Here is a 13,699-nt window from a genome sequence, read left to right as displayed (position 1 = left end):
TTTTAACAATAAAATATAAATAGTATTCAATTAGCGATTCAAGTTCTATTGATTCGGATTTAAAGATAAAAAGTTATCTTTCGAGAACACCCAGTAGAAAAATTTAATATCTTCTCTATATATATATATATACTGGAAATAAAATCGGTATAGGCAAACACGCTCGCGCGGTAAGCTTGAGAATTGTCAATCGAAGGTGCCAAAGAAATAAGAGAACCTTTCGAGGCGCGGTTTAGGTGCGGCACATCAAACATCCTTTCTATATGGAAAGCTTGTCCGCTCTTCGCACGATGGCTCGCTCGCTTGTAATATTATTATTCCTCTGTGATTTTTAAAATATTTTTTGGTAAAATATCAGGACGAATTTTCTTTTTGAATATATCCAATGATGTTTTCGTTGTCGGCATTCAATGTAATTTCATAAAAATTTTAATCTCAATTTTCTTATATTCTTCAATATTCATTTCTCATTCTTGCGATTGGTATTTAGCCAATGACATTGAAACTAAAAATTTCAATGACATTGTTTCCAAGATGCACCACGTGGAGGTAACCAATCATGCATCTCAAAAATCTGTAACAAAAGTTGTAGATTATAATGTTCGATAAATTATTTAAACAATAAGAAGCTGAAATATATACATATAATAATTATTACACACACAAAATATCTTATCAACTAAAATTTTTTTTCCTGAAAGAGAAAAGAAATTAAATTAAATTTCTATAAACGAGAAGAATCAAAAATTAGTATAAATTAGTAAAAATCATTAAATGCGATTATTAATTAAATTAAAATTAAAGGGCAAATTAAAGTCAATACCTGATTTTTTATACCTGAAATGTAAAAAGTTATTATTATTACACATAAAAATAGAAAAAACCCTTTATAAAATAACAAATTTTATAAAAACAAACGATAATTATTAACAAAATCACATATACCTATTTTTATATCTGAAAAGTAGAAAAATATTAAACACATAAAATATTAATATACAAATAAATAAATAAATCCTTATAAAATAACAAATTTTACAAAAACAAACAATAATTATTAACAAAATTACATATACCTATTTTTATATCTGAAAAGTAGAAAAATATTAAACACATAAAATATTAATGCACACAAAAATAGAAAAAACCTTATAAAATAACAAATTTTATAAAAACATATGATTATTATTTACAAAATAACATGTACCTGATATTTTTATACCTGAAAAGAAGAAAAACATTAAAATTATTTATAATATACATAAAAAAATTATTATAATACATAATACATAAAAAATACACATAAAAATAAAAACCTTATAAAATAACAAATTTTACAAAAACAAACAATAATTATTAACAAAATCACATATACCTATTTTTATATCTGAAAAGTAGAAAAATATTAAACACATAAAAGATTAATGCACATAAAAATAAAAAAAATAAAATAACAAATTTTATAAAAACATATGCTTATTATTAACAAAATAACATGTACCTTTTTTATACCTAAAAAACAGAAAAATATTAAACATCATAAAATATTAATACACATAAAAATAAAAAAACCTTATAAAATAATAAATTTTATAAAAACATATAATTATTATTAACAAAATCACATGTACCTGATATTTTTATATCTGAAAAGTAGAAAAATATTAAACACATAAAATATTAATACACATATAAATAAAAAAATAAAACCTTATAAAATAACAAATTTTATAAAAACAAACAATAATTATTAACAAAATTACATATACCTATTTTTATATCTGAAAAGTAGAAAAATATTAAACACACAAAATATTAATGCACATAAAAATAGAAAGAACCTTATAAAATAACAAATTTTATAAAAACATATGATTATTATTAACAAAATAACATGTACCTTTTTTATACCTAAAAAACAGAAAAATATTAAACATCATAAAATATTAATACACATAAAAATAAAAAAACCTTATAAAATAATAAATTTTATAAAAACATATGATTATTATTAACGAAATCACATGTACCTGATATTTTTATACCTTAAACAGAAAAAATTTTTAAAGCACAAGTTATTCTGAGAAAATAAGTCATAATTATAAACAAAATTTATTTACATATACCTGAAACAAAAAAAAATAATTACAATTTTTTTTACCTTTGAGATAATATATTCAGCGACTTTCCTATTTCAAAACAGATTCACTTCTCACTTAATTATTTCCATCACTTATTAAAATCACAAAAACAAAACACATTTAAAAACGCTATTTGATTATTCACAAAAAAGGTGAATCCGCGTAAATTAATGCTAGGCATTAATTTTTTTAATCGGCATATTAATTAAAAAAATGGACTCCGCGAATCATTTTTTTTGGACTTGAAAAAATCGTCCATTTATTTTTTTTCAGGTGATGAGATTTAAAAAGGGGGGTAGATTTTTCTTAAAATTGAAAAAAGGGAAGTCGCGCCCAAATAAGATTAAATCGAATTTTTTACAGGTGCGGGACAAAAATATATATTAATTAGCCCATGTGTTTAAAATTTATTTGAATTTTTATTAAACGGAAGCGATTTAAATTCGAGCATTTTGCGGGAAAAAAACTTGGAAAAATTTTATTTGGGTGTGATTTTAAAAAATGTTAACAGGGGGGAGGGGGATTTTTTGAATTAAAAAATAGGGAAGTCGCGTAAATAAATTGTCGAGGGTGGGCATAGATTTATTATAGAAAAAAAACTGTTTTTGGGGAAAATAATTTTTAAAAAATCATATTAATTTAAAAAAATACATATATATTCACATGATAATTATAAAAGAAAATATAATACATCAGAGTCTTTTTCAGTGAGACTATTGCGATTAAGACATGCAATATTCGTTTGAGAAAAACTTTGTTGCAACAAAAACATTTTAAACATTTACCTCAAAAGAAGAAAATATCTGGAAAAAAGCAAATAATTAGTGTTATAAATAAAATAAAAAATTTTCTCACCACGATATGTCTTACTGAAACAAATAAAAGCACAATATGGGAAAGGTAATCAAGTTCGTTTTCATTCTATTTTGAAAAATAATTTAATCATTCCTTTGATGAAATAAAATATTTTCGAAAATAGAATGTAAAATAAAACTTGTAATGGGAAAAATTATACCTTTTTAAAACCATAGTGACACTCATTGCAATCATTCATTCAAATAAAATAATTTCCCTACCTATAGCTATATTTAAAAATATTCATTCGCATCAAAAAAAACGAGTACCTCCCTAGCTATATCTAAAAAAAACCGTTTCGCTTCTTTTTCATCAACTCACATACATATTTCTCAATCTCTCAGTTGTAGATAATTTGAGAAATTTTGTTCCCTCCACCTTTGTTTCTTAAAAACAAACACTGATATTAATAATTTTTTAAAATAATATTCTATTTTAAAAAATTATAATTTTAATACTAATTTTTGAAATAAGTGAAAATTTCAAAAAAAAATTAATATTTATATCAGTTGTGTCACTAGGTTTTTTTTTTTAAAAAAAAAAAAACGACTTGCCTATCGCGGATTCACCTCGACGGAGCGATGGCAGCATCGCCTCTTCTGGACCAGTCCCCCAGTGGCCCCTCTTCTATGCGGGGAGACCGGGGAACTATGCAGGGGCCATGCTTTCTCTGCATCCTCCTTCCTGTCCTTCAGTCTGTAACATAAATTAAAAAAAAATTATAAATTAGTAAATAGTTAAAAATTGCATAAAATGGTGGGCAGAATTTTTTATTCGGCCTTGTTTTTTCTTGTTTCTATATCAGGTACATCAAACTAGTTGATGTTAATAATTCAGTATAATAATATAAAATAAAATATAAAATAAAATACAAAATAAAATAAATAATAAAATAAATAATAAAATATAATATAATAGAAACTATAAACAAATAATAAATATACAAAAATCTAATAAAATAATTATTTAGAATAAAGCAAAAAAAAAAAAAAAAAAAAATCTCACCGTGGACTCCCTTCGCCCATGCCCGATCTCCATCCTGGAGCGGCACTCGAACGTTGTTTTCCAGTCTGAAAAAAAATAAAACACAAATTTAATTACATAATTAATTATATTAATTTTACCAAAAAAAATGGTTTTTAACCAATAAAATTGTTTTATAAAATTATTTTTCATCAGTAATATTAATTATTGTTCAGCTTACATTTTTCAAAAAAAAAAAAAAATAAATATGGAAAAAATTTTAGTTGATAAGATTTTTAGTGTTTAAATAAAAATTGTCTACAAAAATTAGAAACTTTAATATATTAATAAAAAAAAAAATTATATTAGTATTGTTAGAAAAAATTAAAATCTTACAATGATCTGCATTGGCCAAAATGCACGATCTCCATCCTGGAGCTATTTAGGAACGACGCAAAACACTCACACGCGATTTAAAAAAAAAAAATTCGGACACTCCCGAGATAATTTATATATATTATAGTATATAATTTTCCTAAATTTGATTTGAATTCTTTTTTAAACGGACGCGATTTAAAGGAATTCAAACATTCCCGAATACAAAAACATAAATATATATTCCAAATTTTAAATATACTTAAGAATATATTAATTAGGCCACGTGGTCAAAATTAAGTGAAATTTATAATAAACGGATGCGATTTGAATAAAGCACTTTCGGATACAAAAATAGATTTTATTTTTAGAAAAGCTTTTTTTTTATTCTTAAAATATTAATTAGGCCACGTGTTTAAAAATTGATTCGGATTTTAATTAAACGCAAAGACCGCATTTAAAGAAATTCGAGCACACGCGTAAATTTTAATTTTTTTTATTTCAAAATGCTTCAAAAATTTCAAACATTTGAGAAAATATTAATTAGCGACCATGTGTTTAAAAATAAGCTGAATAATTTGAGAAAAATTTAATTTTAAAAAAGAAAATTTATTAATTTCGGAGCACGTGGTAAAAAAAAAATCTCGAAACACTCGCGTATCACTTTTTTTTTTTTTTTTGAACGAAAATTAATTTCTTCTCGTGATTATATATTTAAAATATTAATTTAATTATAGCACACGTGGCTAGAAACAAAAAAAACTTCACTTTTTCTTTTTACACCGAAACAAACGCCACTTTGAATTTTTTTTCGATCGTAGATGCAAGCTCAAACAGGAATAATCCCGCTTGAAACTATAATTGCGCACTTGATGAATCTAATTCACTGATTGGATAAAATTATCCCACAACTATCTCACCCCCACTAATTTTGATTTTTGCACTAAATTTTAGGCGCGCTAAATAATTGTAAACTGAATTAAGACCCAATTTATTGCACATTTAATTTTTAAAAATATTTTATTTTATTTAAAAAATATTAATTAGTTATATAATGATTATAATTTAAATAGAGAGAAAATTTTAATTATAATCATATATACGTAAATCGGGAGACGGTGACGTCATAATCTGTGATTGGATAAAATTTACGGACAAATTTTGAATCTTCGTCAATTTAGATTTTTTAATTAATTAATTAATTTTTATTTATTTAATAATTTATTTATAAAAATATTTTATGATACTAAAAATTTAGTTGAAAGTGAAATTTTAATATAGTCGAATTTTTAAAATTGTAATTTCTTTTACAGAAATAATAATAAGTATATAAAGTTTCCTTCATAGGGAAGCAATGTTAATAATTCAATTTCCAGTCCAAAAAGATTTAAAGTTAGGAAAATTGTTTTTTTTTTATTAAAGTGGACGAAAAAAAAGTTAAATTGAAATTCGCAAAAGCTTTTAAATTTATTTTTAATGATATCTAAAAAGTGTTCTATCCAAAAAGTTAGGTTATGTTTTTATTAAAAAAATTAATTAACCCGTACGTGCAAATAATTATAAACAGTAATTATCGAAGTAGTTTTGTTTAGAAAAAACACACTTGCAACTCGTTTTAGGTATTTAAAAAAAAATTCCATTTACACAAAAAACTGCAAACGTGAATCATCATTCCTAATCTCGCGAGATGGAAATTGTAGCAACTAAAATTTGTAAGTTTTTGAATTTTTCTAATCAATTTATTTACTTTTTCGAGTGTTATTTTATTTTTCTAAATGAAAAAAGATTTCCAATTAGAAATAGAATTCGTTTTAACAATTTGAGGTTATGTTTCTAACTTAAATTTTGCAAACTATATAAATTATTATTTCTTAATCCTAACATCTAAAAAATTAATTAATTAGCGATATATTTATTAGTGTATTATTTACATAAAATTACTGCAATTTTTTTTTATTTAAATTTACAAAAAAAAAAACCGGTTCGAAAGAATGAGAGCGGAATCGATCGTATTGTTACAGCATCTTCTTAAAATTTATTATAAAAGCAAATGTTATTCATATATATACGTTTATGAGCGAAACAAGGTCGTGAATGAAATCTCATTTTCATGATATTTCTCATTAGGTCGTAAATTTTTTTTTTTCCGAACGAAATACGAGGGTCAATTTTTTTTTTTTTAAGGTCAAAAAGTAAAGTCCCTGTTGTGCGCGCCTATAAAAAATTTTTTTGAAACTTTTAATGGTTTAATATACTCTAATTCATTTATGAAATACTTCCTAGAATATTTTACTCTCATTAAAAAATTTGTTCATTTTTTGATATAGGCATTAAAAAGAACTTTGAAACGACTTTATTTAAAACTATAATTTATTCATTATTATTATATTATTTTTATTATATGAATTCAAAGAATTTCACAATATCTAGAACATAATATATATATATATATTGCCGCTCGCTCGCGAGCAGTTCTAAACTAGTAATTACATATTAAAGCCGCACACATACACTTAATTATAATTCTTAAACACAAAGGCCTCTCGCAAGTTATTTAATATGAAAATAATAAAAAAAAAAATTCATATTCGCATTATTCGATGCCTCTTTTTTTTTATTGAGCGACATTATAATTATATAGTATATATATATATATTGAGAGAAATAAAATATCATCATAAAAATAGATATAAATTTATCGATAAAAAATTCATTTTTCATAAAAGGGAAGAAACAATGAATGCATATATAGGAGTAACGTAATTTGGCCTGTCTTCGTTGTAATAAATATTCAAGGAGTAACCGCAGATCCATACAAAGTATAAGTGCGCATCCATAGGTGTATATAAACAGCGGCGGGTTTGCAAATCATAAAATTCGCGGTTTCACACGCTTTGCTCGCGGTTCCTCGAGTGAAGGAGAGAGAAAGAAAGAGAGTATAGAGAGACTCCCTGAGATTCCCTTCACCTCACCTACACGAGCTGCAATTACCTGTAATTTGTACTGCAAGCAGCTACCGCCATCTTTGACGAACTTATACATATATATACATCTATATATGTGACGTGCAGTCGTAGCGAATGTAGATTGGTGCATAAATGTTGAGAGAAGCTTATAATATACACGAACGAGAGTATATATATTGCGAACGAATATATATATATATATACAAAGGAATATATAGTAGTGCGGAGAAGAGAAACAAGTTAAATAGAAAATAAACGAATGAAATAGAGGATCGCAACTCGGCACATCACCGGTGATAAAAGCCAGAAACTGCGAGAGAGATATATATATACATATATATACAAAAAAGGAAATGGAAAAAGAAGGAAAATAAAAAGGATAATGAAAAAGGAGTGCATAATTTATATATATGCGTATATAAAAAGATATAGAAGCGATAAGCGAAGATTTTATCTGGATTATTTTTCTATATAGGTTTCTGCTTCTTTCGTTATCGTATATAGTTTTTATTGCTCGAACTTCCCCTTATTCGCATATTGCATTTTAGTTGAAAATTATGTTCTTTAAAAATTGCCAGTAAAAAAATTCTGCTATTAGTTTTTATATTCTTTATGAATATTTCACATCTTTGGATAAAAGAATTGAATTTTTATTCAGATAATTTTTTTATTTTTTATTTTTATTTTTTCATATTGATGAATTTATTTAATTTCTATTTAAATTACATGAAATCAAATTATTTAACAAAATTTGTAGGATTTTTTTTTTTAAATAGAATAAAATAGTACAAATTTTTATAATTTTGATATTACATATTTTCGTTCTATTATACAGTTTCGATTTTCATTTAATTTCAACAGAATTTTTATTTAAACTATAATTTTTAATTAACCGAATTTTTATAATCGAAAGAAAAAAATAAGTATTTTCTAATTTTCTATCCTTATTTTTTTGTCCTTTTTCTCTTTTCCGCCCCTTTAAACAATGTAAAAAAAAAAAAAAATTTTTTATTTTCCAACTTTTCAGTATCAAATTTTTAAAAAGGAAAAATTTTTTATTTATAATATTCAATGAATTTTATTTATCTTTGGAATTTTAAAAAATCTACAAATTTTTCTCTCTAAATTTGAATTAGGAAAAATTTTAACTGATTTCAATTAGCGATTAGCGATTCAAATTAGTTAATTTTTACTAATTTTTAGAGAGTTATTAAAGGGAATTTAAATAATTAAAATTTTCTATAACAAGGAAAAATAAAAAACACTGAAAAAATATTAATTACTTTAATTAATATTCAGTAACTTATACTTATTCGGTAACTTTATCAAAAAAAAAAAAAATTATTTGAATCACATTAATTATTTGTACCAAATAATTTTAATTAGAATCAATTAATTATTTGTTTCAAATACAGAAATAATTTGGTTCGAATACAATTTTTTTGTTCAAGTTAAAATATTTTCCATCTAATTATAATTATTTGACAATAATATAGTTAAATAACTGAGTTTTATTTGAATCAATGTTTTTTTTTCCCTAAAAGTCAGGGAATCTTGAAAATTAAATTCCAACGTAATGTAAAAATTCAGATAATAAAAAAAAAAATAAATTAATTACTTAAATGAAAATTTGAATTAATTCCCATATAAAAATTCGGTAAAGTAAAAATTTGATTTATTATATAAATCGTCAGCAAAAAAATGCAGCTAAATAAAAAATTCCATTTATAAATAAATCTAAACTATTTTTAAATTATATATATATATCGTAAAATATTTCTTAACGACATATTCTGGTATTTTCCAAAAATCTCAAATTTCAATTCTTTTTTTTTTCGAATTCTAAATATAGATAGGAGTCTCGTTATGTTTCAAAATTTTCCCATTTGAATAATTTTTTCTATATACATATATTATTACTCTCTGGAGTTTTTATTTCTCACATACCTTGAGGAGGGTTTCATAAAAATTTTCAAAAATAAACAATCTCATATATATATATATATATATACTCGTGGAGTAAATATGGGATATATATTGAGTGTTAAAATATATCGAAGGTTTCGAGAGCGAAGTAAAGAGGTTTCAAAGGAGGTTCCAAGCATTATATTCTAGAATCTAGAGTAGTAGCGGAGAGTGTGCAATAAAATTTCTGAAAAGAAAACACAGGCTTCGGACGGCAAAATAAGAAAATGATGATGAAGAGGGAGGTTGTGTGCTATCTTCTTGCAAACGTACTAGAGATAGTCCTTATTTACCACGGGATCAAACAGCCGTTGGGGTGTTAACTGCTCTCTTTGAGAATATAAGAGGAAGGAATATATACGTGTAGAGTGATAAAATTTAATGTTAGAGGTGTTATCCTATATATATCGATATTTTCTCGCCTTGAAGTTTTCAGTAATTTTTCTTTCTTTTCGATTTAAACAATTTTTAATTTAGTAATCTAATTAGCTTTTTATAAAAATTGTAAAAAAAATCAAATGAAAGAATAAAATTGAAAATCCTTTTTATTTCAAATTTTTCGATATTTAATAAAATTGTTTCTTCTGTTATTAATCTTATGATCTCCTGTGGATGAAAAAAAAAAAAATCGTCTCCTATTGCCTTCTTTGGATTTCTTAACAACTGCTTTGTATCTCTTCTATATATCTACTTTTGCGATACTTGGATACTTATAAGCCTTTACTTGTTTATGACGCAAACGCCTTGTAACATAAGTATCTTCTCGTTATTCGTGGGAACAATTTTCTTGGATAATCGACCGCGAGTATCTATATATCGATTCTCCTTTCCTCTAAATATATATATATATATGTATGCGCTATATTTTCCCTCTCTTTTCAGTTTTGAACTACGACGACGAGTGCCAATATCGTTTTCGCTCTTAGCACTAAACGAGCTTTTTACACGGGAAGCGAAAACTTGGGTGCGAAGTACATACCATTTAGTGTAATAAGGGAAAAGAAAAATTATATCAAAAGTATGCGCGCCGTTTTGCACTTGCGGGGAAAATTAACGCAATTCAGGAATGTTTCACGCTTGAACAAATTTTGAAAAAAAAGAACAAATTCGTCCCGACAAAGTGATGTGTTATGTACAAGGAAGAAGAAAATAGTATTCAAAATGTTGCTCTATTGTTTAAGAATCATTTTCAAATGTATAGTTTCACTTAGGGGTGCGTATAGTATTCTACAGTCGCTGAAAAGCTTGCAAATTTGCTAGAGAAAATATTTTTTCTATTATTAATCTTAAATTAGAGAAAAATTAATTCAAAATCTCTTATTTATAAATTATTTCAATTTCTTTTTTGTCGCTTCGTTAAAATCAGGCCAATTATTGAATTGAATTATTTATACAAATTTGAATTGTGGAACTTTTTTTTAAAAAGAACTAGATTTTAAAAAAGATTTTTTAATCAATCAATTGAATAGAAAAATTCTTTTAAATATTAATATTCCATGAATTGAGCTCTATAAAAAGACATTTTGCAAATTTGTTTAAAAATTTTTATTTATCAAGTTCTGAACGTTCAAATGAACAAAAAATTTACTGCGGCTAATATTTTAACTTTAAATTTTTATTATAAAATATTGTTTTCTGTATATCTGAAAATAAATTATTTTGTTGAATGTTTAATGTATTTTTTTTTTATTTTTCAGTTCTGTAGTAATTTAAAAAAAATGTATAGACCAAAAAAAATTTATTTCGTTCATTTTTGAACGTTCAGAACTTCACCAGGCATTTAAAATTTATTTATTTATATTATTTTATTCAATATTCGAAAATATTTAATTGATTAATTAATTTATTAATAATTATTTTCTAATTATTTTATTAACTAATTAAAGATAATTTAAATTATTTTATTCATTAAAAATAACTTCAATTATTTGACTGATTTGTAATTGAAGACATTTTTAATTTTTTTGTTGACTAATTGAAGATAATTTCAATTATTTTATTTGATTTTTCAAAACAATTTTAATTGTTCAGTTCTATTTGCCGTATTATTTTAAGATACATTTTTTAATTTTAATTTAGTATTTCAAGGTATTGTTTCAATTTTTTATTAATTTTTTTAATATCATTATATACTTACAATTATTGAATCAATTAAATAATCATTTTAATCATTTAAATAATTTAATATTTTTTAATAATTGAATATTTAATATTTGAGATTTATATTTTTATTTTATTTATTTTTATTAAACTTTTATTTTTATTTCTTTATTATTTTTAAACTTTTTACATAATTTTTTGGAGTTCAAATCTTGGGAATTATTTTTAAAAAATTCTTTCAAATATTTGACTAAACAATTGAGCTTCGATTTTTTTTTGTAAATCTGGAAAAATTTCTTGAATTTCTTCTTAAATTTATCTAAAATCGAAATTAGGCTAATATTAATAACTCTCTAAATTTGAATTAGTTAAAAATAACTAAATTTGTAGAAAAAAATAAGTCATTTATTTAAATAATAATATTTCTACTCATTATTTGATAAAAAATTAGTACTACTAAATAAATAAATAAAAATAACTAATTACTTATAATAAGGGTCAATTATTAAATACTAAATATGTCAAAAATAATTAATTATTAATTAAGTAAAGGGACCAGTAAAATTTTAATCTTTCAAAATTTACGTAGTTAATTCACGCCAATTTTTATTTATTTTTTATTTGAATCAATTGAATTGTATTTGTTTCAAATACAGTTTATTTACTTCAATTGGTTTAAAAATATATTTAGTTCAAGTAAATATTTGCCACGGAAAAAAAAAATCTTCACCTGAAACAGCGATATATTTCACTAAAGTAGCGAAAGTTTTCGCTATTCTAGAGAAACATTCTAAATAAAAAAAAAATTTTCTCTGCGATAATAATCAAATAATTGAACCAAATAAATTTTTTTCTATCAATTTATTTTTAAACTAATTTATATTTAGAGATTAGGGTAAATTTTTAAAAAATTCAAAAATTCCCGCCAAAAATAATTTTTCCAATATGCATGCGCATTGTTTCTATTTTCCTACATGTTACCAACTTTTAGGAAATTAATTATAAATTAAGTTAATTGAATTAATTGTTCTTTATCGCGGGGTAAAAAGTTAGTCGCGGGGTCGTTATCCGATAGGGTAACACACATCCCATAGAGACCGACCGGCATTGGGGCGTTATCATTGTGACCCGCCTCTCGTGTTCAACTACAGGGTTAGTGTGGAAAACCCCCGCCCACCAATTGGTTACATTGAAGTAGCGTTGAGGATTTAGTAGGGGGGGTAAAAAGATCATTAGAGTGGGGGATTCGTCCCGGTATTAGTGTTGCCCAGCTTCAGATCGCAACAGGACGCGAACGTGCGCGTGTCCCCCCTCGAAAAAAAATAAATATATATATATATAATATAATAAACTCTTTTTACGTATTTTTGCCGGCTTTTTGTTATTATCATTTTTTTTTCTCCGTCCAATAAAAACAACTTTTTTTTTTTTTTGTTGTGTTTACAGTGCTTCCGAACATTTGAACAAAACTGTGTTTTGTAAATTTGTGTGATATCGGTATATTGATGACTATTTCCGAATATTACGCAAAAATATCGAAAAAGAAAAATTGATTTAGTAGGTGTTTTTTTTTTTTGTGTGCAAAAAAAAGTTTGTGAGTGTTTGATGTGTAGGAAATAGTAGGCGATTTGGTGAAAACATGAACACAGTTTTGAATAATCAAAAATTAGGGTGTTTGTGAAAAAAAAGGAAAAAGAAATTTCGTGGGTTATTTCGAATTATTCTTCTCGTTGATTTTACGTGAACTGCAAGTGTTTTCTTCATCGGTCGTCCTTTGTGACAACCTAACCTCTCTCTCTTTTTTCTGTCGGACTTTGGCCATTAAGGCCTTATTTTTTATTGAGACCGCGAATAGCGGATCAAAGCAGCCAAAATTCGGGTGAAGAACAGAGAACCGTTGCCATCGTACGCGATGGAGATATCGGATGAATATCAAGACATTGGAAATACCGGCGGAGGTGTTGCTATTTCCAATATGCCGATTCCACATCATGGACATACATCTGAAAGTCCCATGGTGAGTGTTGTGTTTTTATTTCCGCATTGTTGACAATTTTTTTTTTCTCCCTCTTGAGAGATTATCAAATTTTTATCATTGACAAATGGTTATATTTAAATTATTTAGTAAGGTTAGTTTTTAATTAAATTTAAAATTTGTTTTGTTTACAATTTGATAATTTGCATTATCATTTGAGGTAAATATTTTCAAAATGATTTCTATTTTCTTATTTTAATAATAATTACTCCATTTTGAAAATTTCGATATTGGAAGAGGTTTCTATTATTATTATTCAGAAATGTGATATTTTTAGCTAATTAAGAATTATATATATC

At 24.5% G+C, this 13,699-nt stretch overlaps 1 protein-coding gene across 5 annotated transcripts in view; it reads left to right on the top strand.

Annotated features, from left to right (window-relative positions):
• Positions 1–12,622: 12,622 nt before the first annotated feature.
• Positions 12,623–13,699, top strand: part of LOC127287470 (protein dead ringer) — a 125,018-nt gene continuing 123,941 nt past the window's right edge. For all 5 annotated transcript variants that reach the window (XM_051314414.1, XM_051314412.1, XM_051314413.1 and 2 more), the window contains exon 1: positions 12,623–13,382. In XM_051314414.1, the coding sequence (XP_051170371.1) occupies positions 13,278–13,382 (105 nt within the window). In that variant the 5' untranslated portion in view covers positions 12,623–13,277. The remainder of the gene's footprint in view (positions 13,383–13,699) is intronic.

Source organism: Leptopilina boulardi, unplaced genomic scaffold, assembly GCF_019393585.1.
Source record: "Leptopilina boulardi isolate dan_hultmark-lab unplaced genomic scaffold, ZJU_Lbou_2.1 LbouV2_370, whole genome shotgun sequence".
NCBI classification, from domain to species: domain Eukaryota; kingdom Metazoa; phylum Arthropoda; class Insecta; order Hymenoptera; family Figitidae; genus Leptopilina; species Leptopilina boulardi.
The sequence above is the reverse complement of the archived record's forward strand: the minus strand, read 5'-3'. Positions and strand labels throughout refer to the sequence as shown.